At 47.8% G+C, this 23,350-nt stretch overlaps 1 protein-coding gene across 4 annotated transcripts in view; it reads left to right on the plus strand.

Moving 5' to 3' along the window:
- The window catches only part of LOC118775757 (neurofibromin), a 94,893-nt gene that overhangs the window by 54,499 nt on the left and 17,044 nt on the right, over positions 1 to 23,350 (plus strand). For all 4 annotated transcript variants that reach the window (XM_036525830.1, XM_036525831.1, XM_036525832.1 and 1 more), the window contains 7 exons: positions 16,867 to 17,299; positions 17,831 to 18,171; positions 18,618 to 18,820; positions 19,689 to 19,882; positions 20,479 to 20,619; positions 21,087 to 21,366; positions 21,899 to 22,113. In XM_036525830.1, the coding sequence (XP_036381723.1) occupies positions 16,867 to 17,299; positions 17,831 to 18,171; positions 18,618 to 18,820; positions 19,689 to 19,882; positions 20,479 to 20,619; positions 21,087 to 21,366; positions 21,899 to 22,113 (1,807 nt within the window). The remainder of the gene's footprint in view (positions 1 to 16,866; positions 17,300 to 17,830; positions 18,172 to 18,617; positions 18,821 to 19,688; positions 19,883 to 20,478; positions 20,620 to 21,086; positions 21,367 to 21,898; positions 22,114 to 23,350) is intronic.

Consider the following 23,350-nt stretch of genomic DNA (forward strand, 5'->3'; position numbering starts at 1 on the left):
TGAGGTGGGGCGGCAGTGTAGCATAGTGGTTAAGGAGCAGGACTCGTAACCGAAAGGTTGCTGGTTCAATCCTCGCTGGTACACTGCTGCTGTACCCTTGGGCAAGGTACTTAACCCACAGTTGCCTCAGTAAATATCCAGCTGTATAAATGGGTAACATTGTAAAGAACTGTAATCTATGTAAGTCGCTTTGGATAAAAGCGTCTGCCAAATGAGTAAATGTAATGTAAATGTGGATATATATAAGTTATATTATTTGTTAAGCAGAATGAAAAAACAAAATTTATAGTTGTTAATTGAAGTGATTTTTCTCCACATGGTTGGGACAGTTTTGCAGAGTGATTTCAACAGCAAACCTGCCATTCAGAAGGTGGTTCCTCCTGACTGCTTTATTATACAGCAGAATGGTTTTTATTACGAAATCTGTGTCTCACGCACAGGTGTATTTAACAAACCTTGTGGTAAAGTGACCCCGTTTCTGAGAACCTACTCTGCAGCACGTTATTGATTTTATTTGGGAGAGAGATGCTGTGTGTCACCCCGTTGGCCTACTGAGCCAAGCAGTCCATTTATAGCTGATCTGACCGGAGACTGACGGCCGCTTAATTGGGTAAGAAAGAGGGAAAAGAAAAAAGAAAAAAAGAAAGGAAGGAAGAGCGAAAATGGCATTTATGTTAGACAGCAGTCCCCCTCCCCCTTGTCTCTCCTGTACGTGTTCTTGGCTACGGTTAGGATGTATGCCACCATATTTCTGCTAGTGAGATATGATTTACTGTGAATTAATTCAGGCATAAGAGTCGTAACCATGCTGAATGCCTGCCGCTGTTGCTCTGCAAGGGGAGCTTGCAGAAGATGAGAAGATAATTTCGCTTCTGCCATTTTGTTAAATGCAGCACTTCTTTTCCTTGTTTTAGACTTTTTGGATCGCCATAATGTTTCTAGTGGGTTTGGGAAATGAAACCTCCCCACTCCGTTTCAGATCATCCTGAGAGATCTCATCTCTTCTCTGAGTGGTGTTTTTAATATTCGACCTGGTGGTCAGCTGTCTGTTCATAATGTAAGCTAATCATTAAGTCCTCTGAATGAAGCAGTCCCTTTTGTGTTAGATTAATAAAAACCTGAGTGAGTGCTAACTGCAGACAAATGGAGACCTGGGGCTCACAGAGCAGGGGACAGAAAGAGGGAGAGAGGGAGTGTTTTGAAGGCAGTTTTGTGGTTCTGTTTTCTTTTTTCCCCTCCTCTCCTCTTTCTGAAAAGGTCATTCTTTCAGGGCCCTCAGCAGGCTGACGGGTGCAGTCCAGCAGTGTGGCTCTCTCTGCCTACTAATGGAGCTCACACACACACTTTGGATGCATACACATATACATTTACACCTTGCCCTCACTAAAGAAACAAAGGAATTTACTCTTTCTCTCACATGCACAGTAGTCATTGTCGGTGTCCCAGTACATTGATGCCATTCAGCATGTATAAGAGTAACCTTAGTATAAGATTTAAGACAAAATGTACCAGCTGCAAGAAAAAGTGGATGATGCCCTTTTTCAAGATTTTTTTTGTATTTTTTGTATTAACCCTAAAATGAAACTAAAAAATAAAATGAAATTATTTGTCTGATTCAGAGGAATAATTCAAATGGGCAAGCCTTGATAACATCATGCTTAAAAAATGATGTGCATTTTTTAATGTTGAAAACAACGCAAGTAATGTTTTTTTTCTGAAGGAATGTGTTTTTTTTTTTTAAGTTTGCTTCTCATATTCCATCAAGCTCACAATAATATTTGTAATGCAATGTGAGCATGATAACAGAGACTAGAGTTACCCTGCAGCTTGATACTGGAGAAAATATTTCAGCTGTTTTCCCCACCATCGATTTCTCCTCAAGAATCCAAAACATAAACCTTCCGTGGTATTGCGTTCATTTTTGATTGCTGAGCCGCCAGGTGTCTCTTTCTCTGTGTCCATCTCCCACCCTGTCTGTCCTTATCTCTCTTCCTCTGTCTCTGCATATCCCTCACAGTCTCTTTTTCCCAGTCTCTCTACACCCCCCTCCCTTTTACTTTCTGTTGTTGCTCGGGTATAACACTGCCTGTGGCGCTGTTCTTTGTAACTGTGCTGTATGATCAGCTGGTCAACTAAGTGTGTCTCCCTCCCTCTCCCCCCCCACTCTCTCTCTCTCTCTCTCTCTCTGTAGCCTCACAGGCACAGTGCTCCAGCATCACCAGAGTGCGTTGCACCGACTTGTTACAGTCTGTTTACAGCCAATGGGGTGCAATGGTGCAGGAAAGGATGGGCTAACAGGAGGTTAACAGGAAGGCAGTGAGGGGCTCAGGTTGGAGGTTATTGCTTTTGTTGGTCTGCAGTGATGAGCCGTGAGCTATCATCAGCGGCCGCCGCTGCTGGCGGTGGCTTGCGTCAGATCCGCCAGCCCACGTGTGAGCAGAATTGGACCGGCTCGAGAAGCTCGTGCATGTTTTGCCCAAGTCACATTGTCATGTGCCCTCCCTCTGTATCTGGACAGCAAATTGAGTTCCGCCGTTCTTTTTTTATTTTCAAGCAAAATGGGGAAGGATGGATGCTGTGGTAAGGCAGGGTCTCCCCTCACATACTCCGTCTCTCGCCTGTGGAGAGCATTGGCTGCGGAACTCTGGCAGAGGGGTTGGGAGTGCGGGAGACATGCTGGATTTATTACGGCTGTATTTCCCCCTGCCGTTCTTTATAGGAGGGGATAAAGCAAGTGCAAGGAGGCTGCAGCTCAAGTGCAGACAGAGAGAGAGAGATAGACGTAGGAAGGAAGGCAGGCCACGCATTGAGTTCAAGCAGCAGCAGCAGCAGCTAGCCGCTCCCTGATAGATGGGTGTGGTGAAATGTTGAACGCGCTGCCCCTCGCCCGCATACTGACGTATCTGCTGAGTACAGCGAAGAGTGTAAGAATGGATGGTTCTAGAAGGGCTGAGATGTTGGTCGCTGTCTAGTTAGTTTTTTTTTTTTGCATGAATTTGCTGGGTGCATAGTGAAAGACCCACATCAGAGAGAAGCACAGCACAACAAAAAAACAGCCCTGATTGGGGGGGGGGGGGGGGGGGGGGGGGGGGGGGAATTAAACTTGGTCGCACTGAAACTCACACGCAAATTAAGCACAGAGGCAAGGTGGAGCTGTAATGTGCATATCTCTCTGAAAGCGCACCTTCTGCCAGTTGCTGGGAAACATGGAAGCCAAAAAGAAAGTGGTTTTGTTTCAAATGTCAATATTTTGATCAATTTCAAATCCACATATAGTGAGACATTGGAAGGCACAAGGTCAGTGTTTGTCATAATTAGGACACCAGTGTCTTCCATGTTCCGTCTGAGACTTCTCACACATTGCTTTGCACTTTGACACATTAACCTCAGACACAGGGGTGTGTCTGAAACTGGAACCTGGAAAGCAGTGGGATGTGGTTTACATACTGAACTCAGAGCTCCGTGGGAGCACAGAAGTGCTGGTTTTATAGGTGCTGCCATTTGTCGACATTTTATTCAGAGCTGGACACACAGAGTGACAGCCAGTCTGCAAAATGTCATTCCAAGTATATGTCTGTCATTCTGTCTCTTATGTTCTGTCACAGAAAGGATGCAGTCTTCTTTTAATTAATGCAGGAACTGAACACTCAGTCTTCTTCCCTTTCACGTCTGCTGTGGGTTGTTTTTGTTATTCATGTCACAAGGTTTGTGTCTCCCAGCGTGCCTCTCAACATACCTGTTACTTTATTCTTCGTTTTTGTTCCTTTCAGCCTTAATTCTGTCCGCCATTATGGAACATTCGTCGGGCTTTGGTCATATCAGAGAGGCCCAGGGTGGTACTTGTTTAAAGCAGTTCATCCAGTGTACACGAGCCGTAACACTACACATTTCCTCACTTTCATTTCTTCTTTTAGGAGATGCTTGTATCCAAATTGACTTCTAGGAGTGAATCTTGGAAGACAAGTCGCTACAGGACTCAACTGACCACATCTGAACATAGGTTACCCCCCTACACAGTGCTGTTATAACTATTGGTAACTAGTATATACAGGCCTCAATAAATTCAAGATACAAGCATGTTACTTAACTGCGGCACAGCAATATAGCATGCTTTACGTTAAGACACAAATGAGAGGAAGGTATCAGTCTTCAGAATGTATGAGTGAGTCTGCAGTTTGCAAGTAATACATATACACAAACCACCAACACTTTTTCTCTCTCTCACACGTGTTCACTTTCTCACACATAGTCATGCACTTTGTTACACACCCCTGCATTTGCGCACTCCTGAGCTGCTTCTGAAGATATCTACACGGAGGTCAGCTTAGCATCCTGCATTAGCAGTGCCTCCCTTTCACATCACACATTGGAGACCCTGCCCAGCCCCACTTCCCCACTCTGAGAATGGACAGCCAGTACCTAGAGGCCCAACCGACACACCGCTCTGAACAGAAAGTCTAACCTAATGAAAGAACAGTAGAGGTGTCTTCCTTTGCGTTCCAGGTTATTACATTTTAATGGCCAGGTGTGTCAGAATATTCATCATTGTGCACTGCCACTGGCATCCTGGAAAACTTGGGCAGAGAAAGGAGAGAATGCTGCTGATTTGATTTCATTACACATTTGCGGTATACTCTTTCAGTTTTTCTGTGTATGTTGCTAGCCTGGAGAAAATTAAATAATTTTGAATGCGAGTTGTGACAATTTGAGAGAAATAAGGAAACAATCAATTAAAAAACAATTGATCAAGTCACTGTTTATTTCATTATGTAATTATGTAGTTTGAAAGCACAGCGTTCTGGGAAAAAAAATATATACATCCTCTGTTCAGCAAGGGGTGTTACCCTCTAAGCTACAGTAAACAGACACAGTTAAGTTCTGATGTCTTAACAGAGCTGGGAAGAATTGAAGTGTTAATACAGGGTGAGGCTTGTGTCAGAGGTTTTTGCGGAGTTTTTTGCAGAGTGAAACATCAAAAAAAAAACAACATACCGGAAAGTCCCCTCCCTTGTCTGTGTGATTTGTGCATAGTCTGCTGACAGAAGTCACTTGTGTTTAGTTTTATTTTTCTTTCATGAAAGTGAATGATTAGCCACCCCCAGTGCTAACAGAACCGTTATTGTACAGTCATGTGTTTTTCCTTGTATGAGTAGAGGAAGCTTCGTGCACGAGTATTTGGAGAAAGAGGAGGAGAAGGAATGCGTATGGTGGTACACAGCAGGGGACTGACAGGGCTCAGGTGAGCATCCTCTGAAGGTGCCTCAGTGGTAGAGTGGTTGGCTGATGGAGAGAGAAGGGGTGTGACGACTTCTACTGTGGCTACAGGAATTGTCACTGAAATTGTGTTTAGTCTGAGAGAGGTCTCCTTTGAAACTATGTCCCCTGTGGTAGGAGTCTTTGCAGTTGCCACATCTGCAGTTGTGGAAGGCGTTGCTGAAGATGCATTGGTGATTACAGGAATCGTCACTGAAGCTGTGTATGCACTGGGAGTGGTCTCCTTTGAAACTAAATCCCCTTTGGTGGGAGTCTTTGCGGATGCCACATCCGCAGTTGAGGAAGTCGTGGCTGAAGATGCATTCATGATTACAGGAATGGTCACTGAAGCTGTGTTTGCTCTGAGAGTCGTCTCCATTGAAACTACATCCCCTTTGGTGGGAGTCTTTGCGGATGCCACATCCACAGTTGGGGTGTGGGATGTGGCTTCTTCGTGAGAGGGATCTGTTTCCAGGCTGACGTCCACCAAGGTCTGACACTGAGGAGGCTGCGCCAGAGGACTCTCTTCAGCCTGAGGGGTGGGTGGTGGCACGTCAGAGTGAACCAGCCCAGTGGATGTGACCGGTGTTTCGTCTGTCGGAGATGGCGAGGAGCTGCTGGTGCCATCCTGGGCCTCGCTTTGGGTCGTCTCCTCGGGTGTATTGCTGTTCAGGGATTCGAGTTCCTCCTTCTGCCCCTCACTGGCTGTGTAGCCCTTTGGGACCTTGTCCCTCTCCCGTTTGTCACCTTTGGATCTCCGGAAGGGGATGTGCTTAGTAAGGTTCCTGGGCAGGATGGAGGCTAGGGGAACCCGTTTTGACCGCCGAGGCTGGGCTGTCCCCTCCTCCTCACTGGGGGGTGGGGTGGGTTGGTATGATTGGCCCCTAACCAGGGAGGGTCCAGCCCAGGTTCCATCATCCGTCCTTCTCGAATGCCGGTCCTTCACCACAAGCATGGTGCAGGTAATTCCCAGAATTATCCCAATTACCAGAGCGATAAGGATGATCAGTAGTTCGTACCACCTAAATCTATTTGCATTGCTCTCAGGGTATCTGTCTGCTGGGGTTTCTATTGATGTTTTGGGCTTTGCAAGTCTGGTAATAGAGACCTGTTTTTCAGTGGTAGCCTGTGGTCTTGGGGCAGTGGAACCCAGTAGAGCGACAGTGTCTTGACTCCCACCTGTGGGCTTTGGCGGGGATGGCTTTGGCTTGAGTCTTGGCCTGGTTGTAGGGACCTGTTTTGGAACCTCCGATTTTCTTGCGGTGGAGCCCAGTAGAGCTGGGTCGCGATTCTCCGGTGTGGGCTTTGTTGGGGATGGTGTGATCTTTATGGTAGCCTCTGATTTTGTTGCGGTGGAGTCCAGTAGAGCTGGGCCGCGATTGTCCGGTGTGGGCTTTGTTGGGGATGGTGTGATCTTTATGGTAGCCTCTGATTTTGTTGCGGTGGAACCCAGTAGAGCTGGGCCGCGATTGTCCGGTGTGGGCTTTGTTGGGGATGGTGTGATCTTTATGGTAGCCTCTGATTTTGTTGCGGTGGAGCCCAGTAGAGCTGGGCCGCCATTGTCCGGTGTGGGCTTTGTTGGGGATGGTGTGATCTTTATGGTAGCCTCTGACTTTGTTGCGGTGGAGCCCAGTAGAGCTGGGCCGCGATTGTCCGGTGTGGGCTTTGTTGGGGATGGTGTGATCTTTATGGTAGCCTCTGATTTTGTTGCGGTGGAGCCCAGTAGAGCTGGGCCGCGATTGTCCGGTGTGGGCTTTGTTGGGGATGGTGTGATCTTTATGGTAGCCTCTGATTTTGTTGCGGTGGAGCCCAGTAGAGCTGGGCCGCGATTGTCCGGTGTGGGCTTTGTTGGGGATGGTGTGATCTTTTTGGTAGCCTCTGATTTTGTTGCGGTGGAGCCCAGTAGAGCTGGTCCGCGATTGTCCGGTGTGGGCTTTGTTGGGGATGGTGTGATCTTTATGGTAGCCTCTGATTTTGTTGCGGTGGAGCCCAGTAGAGCTGGGCCGCGATTGTCCGGTGTGGGCTTTGTTGGGGATGGTGTGATCTTTTTGGTAGCCTCTGATTTTGTTGCGGTGGAGCCCAGTAGAGCTGGTCCGCGATTGTCCGGTGTGGGCTTTGTTGGGGATGGTGTGACCTTTATGGTAGCCTCTGATTTTGTTGCGGTAGAGCCCAGTAGAGCTGGGCCGCGATTGTCCGGTGTGGGCTTTGTTGGGGATGGTGTGACCTTTATGGTAGCCTCTGATTTTGTTGCGGTGGAACCCAGTAGAGCTGGGCCGCCATTGTCCGGTGTGGGCTTTGTTGGGGATGGTGTGATCTTTATGGTAGCCTCTGATTTTGTTGCGGTGGAACCCAGTAGAGCAGGGCCGCCATTGTCCGGTGTGGGCTTTGTTGGGGATGGTGTGATCTTTTTGGTAGCCTCTGATTTTGTTGCGGTGGAGCCCAGTAGAGCTGGGCCGCCATTGTCCGGTGTGGGCTTTGTTGGGGATGGTGTGATCTTTATGGTAGCCTCTGATTTTGTTGCGGTGGAGCCCAGTAAAGCTGGGCCGCCATTGTCCGGTGTGGGCTTTGTTGGGGATGGTGTGATCTTTATGGTAGCCTCTGATTTTGTTGCGGTGGAGCCCAGTAGAGCTGGGCCGCCATTGTCCGGTGTGGGCTTTGTTGGGGATGGTGTGATCTTTATGGAAGCCTCTGATTTTGTTGAGGTGGAGCCCAGTAGAGCTGGGCTGCGATTGTCCGGTGTGGGCTTTGTTGGGGATGGTGTGATCTTTATGGAAGCCTCTGATTTTGTTGCGGTGGAGTCCAGTAGAGCTGGGCCGCCATTGTCCGGTGTGGGCTTTGTTGGGGATGGTGTGATCTTTATGGTAGCCTCTGATTTTGTTGCGGTGGAACCCAGTAGAGCTGGGCCGCGATTGTCCGGTGTGGGCTTTGTTGGGGATGGTGTGATCTTTATGGTAGCCTCTGATTTTGTTGCGGTGGAACCCAGTAGAGCTGGGCCGCGATTGTCCGGTGTGGGCTTTGTTGGGGATGGTGTGATCTTTATGGTAGCCTCTGATTTTGTTGCGGTGGAGCCCAGTAGAGCTGGGCCGCGATTGTCCGGTGTGGGCTTTGTTGGGGATGGTGTGATCTTTATGGTAGCCTCTGATTTTGTTGCGGTGGAGCCCAGTAGAGCTGGGCCGCGATTGTCCGGTGTGGGTTTTGTTGGGGATGGTGTGATCTTTATGGTAGCCTCCGATTTTGTTGCGGTGGAGCCCAGTAGAGCTGGGCTGCCATTGTCCGGTGTGGGTTTTGTTGGGGATGGTGTGGTCTTTATGTTGGACAGATTAATGAATGTCTGATTTCTCCTCTCTTCTTTGTCACTCACTGTTGTGACTATTCCCTCAACACCGCTAGTACTGGAGTGCTGAGACAGTTCTGATGTTGTGACAGTTTCTTGTGGGGTCATTACAGTTGGCTCTTGCTCCTGTTGTGGAGGGGTCTTTTTGGGTGTAGTGGCACCTCTTCCTCTTGAATACGTTGCCATGAACTCCTCCACTGTACTGATGGGACTCGTTATTGCATCTGAGTCTGTTCGAGTTTGTGGTGAAGATGCAGTTGCACTGAGGGTAGTCTTTGCGTTTCCTTTGACGGAAGTTGGCCCTGAAATTTTGTCCACACTTTTGGGAGTCATCACTGAATCTTTCGTCATGATTGTAGGAGTTGTCACTGAAGCTGTGCTTGCTCTGAGAGTGGTCTCCGTTGAAACTACATCCTCTTTGTTGGGGGTCTTTGTGGATGCCACATCCGCAATTGTTAAAGTCATCTCTGAAAATGCATTTGTGATTACGGGAGTTGTCACTGAAGCTGTGCTTGCTCTGAGAGTGGTCTCCATTGAAACTACATCATCCTCTTTGTTGGGGGTCTTTGTAGATGCCACATCCGTAATTGTTAAAATCATTTCTGAAAATGCATTCGTGATTACGGGAGTCGTTACTGAAGCTGTGCTTGCTCTGAGAGTGGTCTCCGTTGAAACTACATCATCCTCTTTGTTGGGGGTCTTTGTGGATGCCACATCCGTAATTGTGAAAGTCGTCTCTGAGGATGCATTCGTGATTACGGAAGCTGTCACTGAAGTGGTGTTTGCTCTGAAGGTTGAAGATGTGGTTGTTGGACACTGACAAATGCATGTGCACCCATCCTGGCAGCTGCTCCTCCCGAATGGGAGCAACCACAGAAAAATTGCTAACTGACAGAGGAACATTTCCTTCGTTTCAGAGTGTCCCGTCTTTGTCTTTCACAGAAGAGCCTTGATGGAAAAAAGCAGAGAGAAGAGACAGCAAACATAGCTGAATCACACTAGTATCACAGTTGTAGGGCAAATGTGTCAGTGAATGTAATTTCTTACTCTCTTCACACCAGTAAGCAGGCTATGACCGAGTTTCCACACCAAAGGCGAACTCCACCCAAGTTGGTAGTTTTTTCCCCGCCTACAGTTACTGTACTGTACCCTTAAGCAAGCAGCTTAAGTTGAATTCCTGAAGTGAAATATTCAGCAGTGTAAACAACTTGTGTAACATATGTAAAAATGTTTTGTATGTTTCTGCATATTCATAAACTAAACAGAAGAAAACTAAAGTTAAAACACAGCTGTACTAGTTTTAATACACATAAACAGAACCAAAGAATGCTCTGACAGTCCACTGAACCTTGACGAGGCTGATTCATGAATGCTTGCTGGTATGAGAACGCTTTCTCCATCAATTGCATTTTTCATGTAACCAGCTGAGGTGCCTTTTAACTCTATCAGTGAGGTCTGTGAATGTTCAATTATTGCTGATGAAAGAAAGCAAGCCAGCAAATTAATAAATAAATAATAAAAGTGTATACACTTGCTAATTTCACAGCACTGGCAACCTCGACTCGGAATTCCTAACATTATCTATTTAATGGATTTTAAAGAGCAGTTATAGCATCCTCTCCCAATTGTAATCCTAATGGGGTGGATGCTGCCGCTTTGTTTATGAGGGGATATCTGTCGTATTCTCAGTTCTCATGTCTTGTTCCATGTTGAGCCAGTTTGGCTTTTTTTTTATCTTAGATTAACAAGTTCGGAAAAATCCAACCTTTCAGGTGTATGTGTTTGGAAATGACATTGGATGCCTCAGAACAGTATTTGCGAGCCAGGGATACTCTGGCTGTATGTGAATCCAAAAGTCAGTTAAACTGTTCTCACTGGAAGTCATCTGAAGAGATATATTAGCTACATATCTCTAAATCTCTAGCTAACTTACCGACTCTAGCTGTGTAGCAATATAATAATTAGCTAGTTAACTGGCTGGTTAACTAGCCAGCTCATTACACCTGCACCTTTATGAGTTACATAATTCACCACAAGCTTTCATTGTCTCACCTAGCTTTCTTGATTGAGCTAAATTGATTGTCTCTTATCTCATTTACAACTTGTGACGGATTGCTTGCTTTATCTCTGCTCATAAAGCATCCGTTTGTGTTTCACAGTTGCTAATGATCGATAATACATTTCCATGCACCCTCATGCTTACTCTGCCAATTCAATGTAGGTGACAAAGTTTTATCAACAAAGAACTTTATGTATTAATGGCTGTAAACATGAAAGTAAAACATGTTAGGAAGGCGTAGATGGGTGCTTTGACAGAACACAGCCCAGCATCCTCAGAGTGTAAGTGCCAAGCCCCTTCTGTCTGCACTCGCCTGGTTAACAGACTATAAGGCTCACAAGACATGCGTTTAAATTGTCATCAGGTCCACAGGTGTTGCCAGCCTGAGCTCATCCACTGTGAGACAGAGATGCCGTGCGGCGCTTACCTCTGCCCTGGTCCAGCTCAGTCCTGAGGGCGCTTGCGTGTCCCCGCCAGCAGAGAGACGATGTACCGAGGCTGAAGCGCTGAAGGGTGTGAGGTCTGCAAGGCGCTCGTGATCGGGCTCTCACTGCCCTGCAAGGGGAGGCTGCTGTAGAGCATGACACTCTGTGTCCTTTCAGCTGCAGGAAGTGACAGCTCTGAAAGCTTCATTTATATGGTCTATATGTGTCTGCTCGCAGTCTTACGTAGCTGTGACTATTTTAAAAAAAAAAGCTGTCTGATTGACAAAAAAGTCTTGGGATGCAGTAACTGAGAATAAAGTCTTCACAGTTAACAGATTTTTGGTTCTCCTTTTGGTTCTCCTGAAGAGTGTACTCGCACGTTGAAGGACGTGGTAGGCACAAATCCCCAAACAGGTCCCAGGGCCCATCCATGGCACAAATACATGTTAGGGCTTGGATTCAGCTAACGCTGTTATCTCAGTTTGCTTATGACAGACTGACCAATTAGGCTTTGATGGCCTTGCATCTTAAGTAGAATGGGACAAACTCACCTGTCTTTGAGATACTTGAGGCTCTATATCTCTATATGTTTGTTTCATTCGATATTGCTTGTCCTCCCCACTCTTCTTTGAAGTTAAAGGTGCATCTTACCTTTTCAGCCTCAGTAGAATGCTGTTCTCATGCTCTTTGGTCTTAAATTTCAGAAGTACTGCTATTTGTTGCTGTTGTAGTAGTGAATTATAATCAGTAGATGTCAGTACATGACAAATAGAAAACCACATGCACACAAACAGTACAGACTGTCTGTATTCCACAACAAAGCACTACAATAGACAGACTAGTGCTTTATACAGCTCTGGAAATAGCAGTGTATTGTCTTGAATATTGAATGGATAATTTGTTTCATGATTTTGTTTTGTCCTATATCATTTTTTGCTCTGTTTCTCTGTGTATACACAGTAATTTGTTTGGAATAAGCCTTGGCTTTGTGTGTGTTATTGGTGCAGCTCTGGTGAAGTGCCCCATTTAAGAAGAAAAATAACAGCTCAGGACTGAAACCCAGTGCCTTAACTGGTGTGCAGCTACACAGTCACACCAGATCCCACTCCACACTTCTAGCCAGTCAAATACAGGGACGCAGTTTCAAACCACGCTGATGTTTTCGAATTTACAGAGCAGTTTTACATTTGCAAGCTGGTATGAGAGGAAGTTAAAGCAGGCAAATATTAGGGTATTTGTAAGAGGCAAAGAATAGATTTGTGAGGGAGGACAGCTGCAGATGGTGCGGGGTTGGGAGAGGCAGATGAGGTGCCCTTTGCTACAGGAGGAGACAGGTTCTGCTGAAGGTTGAGGGAAACACAGGCGTCTCAGCCCTTTTTCAGTATCTACAACAAAGACACGTACTGTAATATGTTGTAATATTGCTATGTTGTTCAAGGTGTCTTAGTTGTTGAGTTTTCATGCTGAGGATGCCTTGCCCTGAGATTAACACAGGCGGGTATATGTAGATGTCTACCAAATGGTTGTCACTGGGTTGTGTGCCTTCACAGTGTAGCATGAACATTATCACACAGAATAGGAGTCTGATTGTGGGGGAACCACAGTAAACCTCAGTAGGGCTGTTGTCCACAAGAGGGCGCCATCTGTTCACTGTGTTTGATAAACCCAATCCTTTGTAATATGTAAGAATCAACTGCATGCAGTCAGTGGTGACAGGTACTGAAGAAAGGATTTATTCATCTTTAAAAAGTCATTCTTTCCAGCAAGCAGGACAGGCATATTCACAGATAGACATAACATTAATATTTTAAGGTATGTTGAGGTTATATATCAATGTCGGCAATAACAGTACTTAAACTTGGTAAAATAGCACAAGTAGTCATAAACTTTGACTCTGTACCATTTTGAATCCACAGAAATTAAATTATGCGCTCTAATCTCATTTATGTTGCTTCGAAGTACCTTACAACCAGTTGTTTAACTGTCCAAAGAAGCTCTTTGAATTAAGAGTAAGTGTGCTGTAAAGCAGCTACTAGTCTTTGCTACTCAATACAATACATAAAACTGGCCTGGACAAAAATATTCAGGCTTCTGAAACAAAAAAGTGCTCAAGTGAAACCAAATAATTGTTTATAGTTGCAGTGTCAGCTGTATCTCTGGTGTACAGATTTGTTTGCAGTTTTTTTTTTTTTTTTGGATAGGCATAGCCGGCACCTATCGGTTGCTCAAAAGTGCTGATCTGATCGGCACGGTTAGTTACATAATCTCAGTGGTACTCGAGCATTTCTAAATGAAAATAAAAGAAAAATAAGCGCTCCTGCCATAGGAAACATGTTTATAACTGGGTATGTGCTCACGTTCACTTGTGAAAAATGTCGGAACAGTTGTGGCCTCTTTTCAGTCTTCAGTGTTCGGTCACCGAAGGCACCCAGATGTGACTCTCTTCCCCGCCTCCATCACGCCTCCTGGACGGCCTCGGCCTTGGCCTCGTCCTCGGCAGGCTCTGAGGCAGGGGCGCTGATGGGCTCAGCACCCTCAGTGGCCTCAGACTTCCCGGTGGCACAGGATTGGGTGGCCTCGCCGCTCCCAGAGTTCCCCGTCTTGTCGGCCTCCCCCTTGCCGCCGCTGGCCTCACCCTTGCCATCGGTTGCTTCGAACGTCCCCTTCTCGGTGTTGGCCTCGCCCGTCCCCGTCTCAGCCTCGCGCGTCCCCTTCTCTTGCTCCCCGTTCAGCCTCACCTCCGTGAGCAGCACGCTGGTCTCGGCCTCCGCGTCGACCGTGCCGATGCCCCGGTACCCCGTGCTGCTGATCAGGTCAGCGTTGCTGCGGACAGGGCGGCTGCTCCGCGGCCGGCTCCTCAGGTAACACACCTGGCAGGCCAGCACCACGGCGATCACCAGCAGGCAGGTGCAGGTGACCACAGCCACGCCCAGCAGGATCACCAACAGGGTGGCCGTGCGCCTGTCTAATAAACACTTCTCCTTGTCACAGCCAGCCGCTGAGCTGTGGGGCAGGGCCGTGCTGCTGGCTTTAGGGGAAGCGCTGGTTTCTGCAGCAGGTGACCCTGGGCTGTGTGTCGAGCTCGCTTCCATGGTCGGGATTGAGGATTCCGTCACAGCCAAACTGCCATTGGGTGCTGTTGTGTTGTTACCCAAAGTGTCGGTGTTGTCTGGCGCTGTCTGTTCCAAACCTTGTGTACCAGTTGTATTTCCAGCATGGGTTGTACTGGTAGGTAAAGCAAAAGCACATGTTGCTATTCCCGCAGCAACGACGACAAAGTGTAAAAACCAGTAGGCCTTTGACCCCTCCATTCTTCTGTGTAAGAGAGAGAAACAGAGAGTTAGCACCATTCAGTCTTTCCTCGCAGCTAAGCTCAGATCCAGCTACATGTACCTGTCACTCGTCTGGGATGTTGAGTCGCTAGCAGTGCAGCCGCAACACTTGTTCACGGCGCACGCGCTGCATGTGTAATAATGTAAGCGGGTGTTCGATTTACCCCTCAGCCAAACTTCTTCTTTTTCCTCTCTGCTCAGCAAAACTTGCGGTTTGAGACTCTGGCGCTTGGCGTATTCTGCATCTGCTGATGACCCTGCTAATAATAGCGGCGCAGTCACTGAGTCACGGCTAACCATGGCGCGGTGCGGCGGGAGCAGACCCCCCTCGGCACGTCTCCCATCGCACTCGCATTGGCTGCCGCCGCCGTGCTGCAGGTGCGCTTCTGGGAGATTAAAAACCCCTGCCCGGCCACAAGGAAGCAGAGCCTTGTGTGCTCAGGTTTGTCACCTGGCTTAAAAGATGAAGAGACTGCAGGAAGGAGTCTGGCTTGGGAGAGTTTGAGTTGGAATGTCACGTCTCAGTTTTTGGGGAAGCTGTACGGGAACATGGAACAGGAGACGGTGCCATTCTGGTACATCTGTATCAGGCTGAAAAATAATAGAAGCATTCATCTTTGCTAACGAGGACCCCCCCCCCCCCCCCCCCCCCCCCGCCCCTTTCGATTGCTTCCCATTTCGATTCGATTGCCCCTTTCAAGATCTTCAGAGCCTCAAACCCTGTCTGGTGTGACACTTAGGACAGGGACTGTGAAGGCCGAGAGGGAGGGGGTAGGTAGAATGAGATGGCAGACTCCTTAGAATAAAGCCCATAATGCATTAAGATCCCACAGTTCAGCTCATCCTTGCCCATAGAAAAGTACTGAGCACTGGAATCTGTTTCTGTTCAGTAGCGTTCTGCGTAATCTGTCTCATGTTCCGCTTATGCTATCGTAGGTGGTGTGAAAGAGGAGGGGGTTTCCGGGCAGGTTGAGCCAGTGTTTTGGTCACTTTCAGGCTGGTTTAAATTAAGCTCCCTGTGCACATGTGGTGTTCAGTTGAAGACACATTGTTTGCAGAAAAGTCCCTAAAATCCCTTCAGTTGTGTACAGATTCAGTGACTCAAGTTCAGTGACTGCCTCTTGTTCCATGTATGTTCCAAGTGTGTGTGGTATGTGTGTGTCTGCGCACGTATACAAATAAAATGTTCTTCTACAACCACCCTTGTTGGAAACAAGCTTCTTACATGTCATCTGTGACATTCCTTGTAGTAATAGTAGTAATACAGTAATAAACTCTGTATATAAAAAGCTTATTTCCATCCATTTAAGTGAATTCACCGGACGTTTTTACATGTTTTGCCAAATGGCATGACTCCAACACAATGTGTGCCATGTGTGTAAGTGCTGGCTTGCCTGCTCTGTTTCTGGCGGTCTTGAGCGCATTGATCACTGCGATCATGGCTTACCTCGACAGGTGGTCGGGCGGTCCTCGGGTCGGGTCCGATCGCTCCTTCAGGTCCGCAGCGGGGTGGGGGGGAAAGGGAACGCACGGTCAGGTGATGCAGCGACCGGTCGCGCAGCCCGAGTGAGAGCGAGAAGGAAGGTGTCCTCTTTAGAGGGAGAGCTGCGTGACAGCAGGAGGTAGCAGTGGCACTGGGGTGACACGTTTCCTGTTCCCTGCCCACTTCTTCTTGGCTGCTGTGTTTGAGGATCTGCGGACTCTCGCACTGTGCTGATGCTTGTCAAGCACGCAGGGGAGGGTTGCGGAACAAAGCGTGACTGATACTGTACGTGTGTGTGTGTGCGTGTGTGTGTGTGTGTGTGTGTATGTGCGCGTGTGTGTGTGTGTGCGTGCGCGTGGTGTGAGTGAGTGTGAGTGTGTGTGTGTGTGTGGGGGGGGGGGGTTGTGGTCACCGTGGTTTTATTTAGACCAATCTGAATGAAGTCATGGTCCCACGGTTTAACATGTCTTTTCACTTAGAACATCTATCTCACAGAATTTCACTGCCTCGAGAAGATCACCTCAGTGAACGGATCAGAGTCGTTGAGATATTTTTTGTTGTTGTTGCTTGTTGTCATGGTTCCCCACTACACTACTCCATTTCCTGTGCCATACAGATAGTCAGCCCAGCCTGCATTCTAGTACAGTTTTTTGTGTATACAGTAATACATAACAAGGTACACTACAGCTATATAGTAATATAACTTCTTGTGTATAAACCTATACACAACAAAGTTGGAACAGAAGTTCAAATTAACGAACAGTGCCAGTGTTGTGATGTATTTCAGAGCTGTTGTCATGGCTGCCCCTAGACTTGTCTACTTCTTTTGCCACATGGAAAAATCTGTGATGCTCACCTCGCCATCAGTCAGACCTCCTGTAGGTCTTGCATCACATGGAGTATGGGTGTAACCCAGTCGTCTGTGGCTTGCTTCAAACTGGCAACCACAGTGACCCAGAACTCTCCCCGTGTCCTCCCAGGTTTAAGACGGGCCAGATAAATGGCGACCTGCTCATCTACCACGTGCTGCTGACCCTGAAGCCCTACTACGCCAAGCCCTACGAGATCGTGGTTGACCTGACCCACGCCGGCCCCAGCAACCGCTTCAAGACCGACTTCCTGTCCAAGTGGTTCGTGGTGTTCCCGGGCTTCGCCTACGAGAACGTGGCGGCTATCTACATCTACAACTGCAACTCGTGGGTGCGGGAGTACACCAAGTACCACGAGCGGCTCCTCACGGGCCTCAAGGGCAGCAAGAAGCTGCTGTTCATCGACTCGCCGGGCCGCCTGGCCGAGCACGTGGAGCCCGACCAGCAGAAGCTGCCCGCCGCCACCCTGGCCCTGGAGGAGGACCTCAAGGTGTTCCACAACGCCCTGAAACTGGCCCACAAGGACACCAAGGTCTCCATTAAGGTGAGGTGTTTCTGTGTTGATGTTTGTGTGGTGGGTCGTAGTTGTGTCACATGGTCTACAAAAAAAAAAAAGTAAATGTTGACTCAGTTTCAGTGACTTTGTGTCTCCTCTGTAAAGCGGTATGATTGATTTCCACAGATGAAAGCCATCCTTTGATCTCATCTGTGACTTTAAACAAAACATTTAGTATTTGTACAGACCTGCTGCAAGATTTCTTTTCTCCAAAGTGCAGTTCACTTTTTTAATGAGAGACATTCCAGATTGATTTGTTATGACAGCATTGGTTGCAGCAGGCATCTTATGTATCTATCACATCCATATTTACAGTAGGTACAACATTTTTCAGTTCTGTTATGTAGGATTTTTGGTTTAGTTGTTTGTGCCTGATGGTTGTTTTGCACCAGAAAAAACAAATCTGAGGTCTTCAGCATGACAGTGAAGATCAGCAGAGTGCAAAACCTGTTTTCAGAGTGTCAGTCCCCCAGCCTGACATCCTGGGACTCAGTCTCCCCTCTGTTCTTCTCCGCATAGGTGGGCTCCACGGCCGTGCAGGTGACCTCAGCCGAGCGCACGCGGGTCCTGGGCCAGTCGGTCTTCCTCAACGACATCTACTACGCCTCGGAGATTGAGGAGATCTGCCTGGTGGACGAGAACCAGTTCACGCTGACCATCGCCAACCAGGGCACGCCGCTCACCTTCATGCACCAGGAGTGCGAGGCCATCGTCCACTCCATCATCCACATCCGCACGCGCTGGGAGCTCTCCCAGCCTGACTCCATCCCCCAGCACACTAAGATCCGGCCCAAAGACGTGCCCGGCACCCTGCTCAACATCGCCCTGCTCAACCTGGGCAGCTCCGACCCCAGCCTGCGGTGAGTACTATTGTCAAATCTCCTTTGAGTCCCTTGTGTGGAGGTGTTCTCTGCATTGACTTTGGTTCTCCGTTAAAATATCTGGCACCTCCTCTGTGTCCCTGCTGTGGAGACATTTTCCATGTCAACTTAAATTTTTCCTTAAAAGAGCTTGTTACCAGCAACATAGTGTCGTTGGGTCCAGTGCAGCTCCATAGGCTTTTTACTGTGATAGCTTGCTAAGCCCTTATCTGTGGGATCAGATCAGAAAACACTGACTCATCCGCTCCTGAGGTTTGACCCTGCCGGGGTGCTCTGCGGCCGGGCGGCTCGGTTCCATTCGAGACCGAAAACGGGAAGCGTGCGGGTTGCGCGAGTCACCGCCCCCCCCCGACCCCCCCCCCCTTCGGAGGCGGACAGCCCCCGGGAAATCCCCCCGACCTCACCACTGCTCGTGTTCCCCGCAGGTCCGCCGCCTACAACCTGCTGTGCGCACTCACCTGCACCTTCAACCTGAAGATCGAGGGCCAGCTGCTGGAGACATCGGGCCTCTGCATCCCAGCCAACAACACACTCTTCATCGTCTCCATCAGCAAGACGCTGGCGGCCAACGAGCCCCACCTCACGCTGGAGTTCCTGGAGGAGTGCATCTCCGGCTTCAGCAAGTCCAGTCAGTGTGCCCCATTAAATCACCCATATTTATACTCCTCCTTTATACTCTGTCTTTCCTACTATCTGTGAAGTAAATTTAAATCCTCCCTCTGAAGTGTAAATGAAACCAGACACAATTTACCATTTAAATGTACTGTAAGGTTGCAAATCTCAGTGTGAGACATGAGCTGCATTTGTGAGAACAGATATCAAGCTTAACGTCATCTGGAAGCCTTTTTCCTGTGAACAGAATTATGTGGGGGTATTATATTGGGCAGAATCATTCTCAGAATTTTACTTTACCATTTGACATTTGGGCAGGTTTTATAATGGTAAATGACACTTAATGTCAAAAAGAAGATATTTACACCCTTGTATTTTGATACTAGAGGTATGTTACACAATGATAATATATGAGCACCTGTAGTGACAACTTGCTTTACATTACATGCATATACATTTACATGCATTATAACAGCTAAATTTTTATAAACTATTATTCCCTACAACTTCCCAAAAGGTTGTTCTTGACACCATAAGCAAATTTCCACCCTTACAGGTATGTACTAAGTACATTATATCATTCTAGTACTGAACTCAGAGCTTTGCGTCCTTTTTTTCCAGTTGTTTGGTTATTTAATGTTCATTCTTATCCAAGACAATTCACATTTTTTTTTTATTTGGATACATTACTGTCAGTAAGCAGTTGCTCTTTTCCAGAGCAGCCTACATAGGGTACAGTTTTGTCCATTTATACAGCTGGATATTTACTGAGGCAACTGTGGGTGAAATACTGCCCCAGTGGGGAAGTGAGGCAGCAACCTTTCGGTTACGAGCCCTGCTCCTTACCACTACGCCGCTAGTAGTCGTTCCCCATTCCCCCACAGGTATCGAGCTGAAGCACCTGTGCCTGGAGTACATGACGCCCTGGCTGCTCAACCTGGTGCGCTTCTGCAAGCACAACGACGACGCCAAGCGGCAGCGCGTCACCGCCATCCTGGACAAGCTCATCACCATGACCATCAACGAGAAGCAGATGTACCCCTCCATCCAGGCCAAGATCTGGGGCAGCCTGGGACAGGTCAGCACACCGTAGGGCTGTACCCCTGACCCTGTTTCTCTCTATGGCACAGTCATTAAGTGTCTCGTAAGAAAGCCAAAAAGCAGTGAGGTCCTTAAAACCGCACATCTTAGATGCATAGGTTGTTTGAAGGATGGTTTGCATCTGTGTGTAATATCCTCTGCTGGAGTGGTGGTAGATTTTGAGCATGAATGCTGTAAGCCCGTCACCCAGACCCTTTTCCATCTCTGGCGTTGATTGCAACATTCGGCTGCCAGTGAAGAGCCATTAGACTTCACTCACTGCAAATACGAAAGGGGAATGAGGAAATGAAAGGGAGTGGGAAAGTAATTCTGAAAATAACTCTAAAGGCAAGGCCTTCTCGCTGTCTGCGCCTGGAAACTTCCCCCGGCTGCTTTGAGGGGGTCACATTTAGCTGTGGGCAGCATGAAGCAGGAGAAACATGTAGGCAGGAGAAAAACATCTTTCAATATTTCTCAAGTGCAAGTGCAAGGGCGGGTGCATCGCCGTGACAGAAGGAGAGGATCCCTAGCCCTAACCCTTAAACACAACACCCTGACAGGTCTGATGGGATTATTGTGTCATCCCCCCTTCAGATAACAGACCTGCTGGACGTGGTGCTGGACAGCTTCATCAAGACCAGCGCCACAGGTGGCCTGGGGTCCATCAAGGCGGAGGTGATGGCCGACACTGCCGTGGCCCTAGCGTCAGGGAACGTCAAGCTGGTGTCTAGTAAGGTGAGTGTTGGTTCCTATCCCTGTCTTCGCCCCTTTTTAAAGAGTTCACCTCTTCACAAAAGTGCACCTCTGTGACAGAGCTACTCAGCTCCTGGAGGGCCTCAATCCAGCAAGCTTTGCAGCTGTCTTTAAACCACTCACACTCACTCGATAAGTGGTTTGGGGAATTGAGTGGTAAAGTGCCTGGTTGGAACAGAAAATGTAACTACGTAATTGTGCACTGTGCAATATATAAATTTTCAAAGGAAAAATGCCAAATTAAATTTTAAAAATGTCAAATGGGGAAAAAAAATATTGAAATGTTGGGCTAAGCGTTAAGCTTCAGCATTTTTCAGATAGTGTCAAACCTAACGTAGATTTAAACTATGGAGACTACAGAATGCAGGGAAAGGATCGGCCAATCAGCTGACCTGTGTTTGCAAAGACTTTGCCTCTTTATCAGACCTGTGTCCCAACCATTACTACAGGTGATCATCAGGATGTGCAAGATCATCGACAAGACGTGCCTGTCGCCGACGCCCACGCTGGAGCAGCACCTGATGTGGGACGACATCGCCATCCTGGCGCGCTACATGCTCATGCTGTCCTTCAACAACTCGCTGGACGTGGCCACCCACCTGCCCTACCTCTTCCACGTGGTCACGCTGCTGGTGGCCACCGGGCCCCTGTCCCTGCGCGCCTCCACCCACGGCCTGGTCATCAACATCATCCACTCCCTGTGCACCTGCTCCCAGCTCAACTTCAGCGGTGAGCGCACTGTCGTCGCTGGTGCCGTTTCCGTGCCCCCTGGTGCTGTGCATGGATCTAGTAGAGAGCAGAATTTCTTGTGGGATAAATGGTTATGTAGCTTCATTGGTAGGAAAGCTCACTGAATGGTTCCTACATTTGTTTCTTTAAAATGAGATGAACAGCGCTTTATAAAATGAGTCAGTCTGAGTGTCAGTGGTGAGATAGCTGCACTTCTGTGCTTTGATTCTGCTTTCATTCTGCTAACACCCCACGCACACAGCAAAACAACTTAGGCTGTAGACTTTTGGGCATTGGCACTGCAAACGGCAACAGAACATCAGTGTTTCTTCCTCTTCCAGAAATGCTGATGCCTGTGGATGATGTAAGGCATCTGTTTTGGTTGTGAATGAAGTGTGAAATGAATAGCAGAGTAAGATAAGAAAGCTGGTTGGCAGGCAGTCTACCTGTCTGATGTGACAGAGCGCAGGCGTCTTATTTCTCTCCCTTCCTGAAACGTGCTTTCCCGATCTCCCCTCCCCTCCCCGAGCAGAGGAGACCAAGCAGGTGCTGCGGCTGAGCCTGACAGAGTTCTCCCTGCCCAAGTTCTACCTGCTGTTCGGCATCAGCAAGGTCAAGTCGGCTGCCGTCATCGCCTTCCGCTCCAGCTACCGCGACCGCTCCTTCTCCCCGGGCTCCTACGAGAGGGAGACCTTCGCCCTCTCCTCACTGGAGACCGTCACCGAGGCTCTGCTGGAGATCATGGAGGTCAGCGCCGTCATGGCTATTGTTGCCAGGACACACCAATACACAGTGCACGGGCCTGTGTAACACATATGACTTAAACACTGTTGTGTCCCTCAGGTTCACACTGCTGCATGCATTCTGAACTGCCCCTATACTCGCATAAATTACAGCTGCCTTGTCCCCCACATTGTACACATCAGTACACTTCAATAAATATTGCCCTCTCCCAATAATTTACTCACTAGATCAGGGATAAGGTATGAATTTTTAGTCTAAAATCAACCTATGCACAGCCTGACCCAAACTCAAGCAGGCGGGTACGTTATTTTGATGCCTGATCTGACACAAGCCCAAAATTGTCTAAAATGCACAAACATTATCCTGTGTGATTATCCAGCCCAGTTTTCATTCAGAAATGTAGCAATATGAAATATGAACTTTTGGAGCCCTAAAATCCAGATTCCTAAAACAGTTTTAGGCTCCATTTTTTTGAAGGAAAAATGAATATATAGATATGTATTTGTCAAAACTTGTCGAAATGCATTGCTCTGAGGCTCCGGAAACCCTAGTCTGAGAATAAACACAGTTGCTGGGGAATCACAGTACACAAACTATTCTGCCCCCGAAAATAGCTTACCAGTTAACTGCATCCACTGCAGAAAGCAAACATGATAACCACATTAAAATGATGAGTGAACATGAAAAGAAACACCACAGCTACATAAGAAGAAATGTATACTTTTTTGAATGTATCTTTGCATTGCCATACATTACATTAGGCTAGTCTCATCATGACAACCTCTGCAGTCACACACAGCCACGGGCTGTTTTTCATACTGGAAACCACAGTGTGTACCACAGTGAAGTGGGTGGCAGTGCTACGCTGCAGAGTTCATCCGAACAGCTCGCAGGTGCCTGAGAGCAGTGTAAAGACGAAACCCTGGCTGATTCAATCCACCCCTGTGCCCGGTGGAAAGACCAGTATCTTCCAGCGGTGTGGGTGGATGATATGCCCAGCTTTGCACCTGGGCTGTAGGGCTCAGCCTGCACTTAAGACAACCTCCTTGCTGACTCAGCCACTGAGCTATGATACAGCATCTCAACAGTGAATGGTGGTCCAATCCAGTCTTCCCTTCACATTAATCCTTGAGCTGATTAAGCTTGCAGTGTAAACTAGAATAAACTTCCAGACTGAGAATTTACAGATGTAGTTCACAAGACATGAAGTAATTTAAGTGAACTTTTGAGTCTGCCAAAT

This window comes from Megalops cyprinoides, chromosome 3 (genome assembly GCF_013368585.1).
Source record: "Megalops cyprinoides isolate fMegCyp1 chromosome 3, fMegCyp1.pri, whole genome shotgun sequence".
Lineage (NCBI taxonomy): Eukaryota > Metazoa > Chordata > Actinopteri > Elopiformes > Megalopidae > Megalops > Megalops cyprinoides.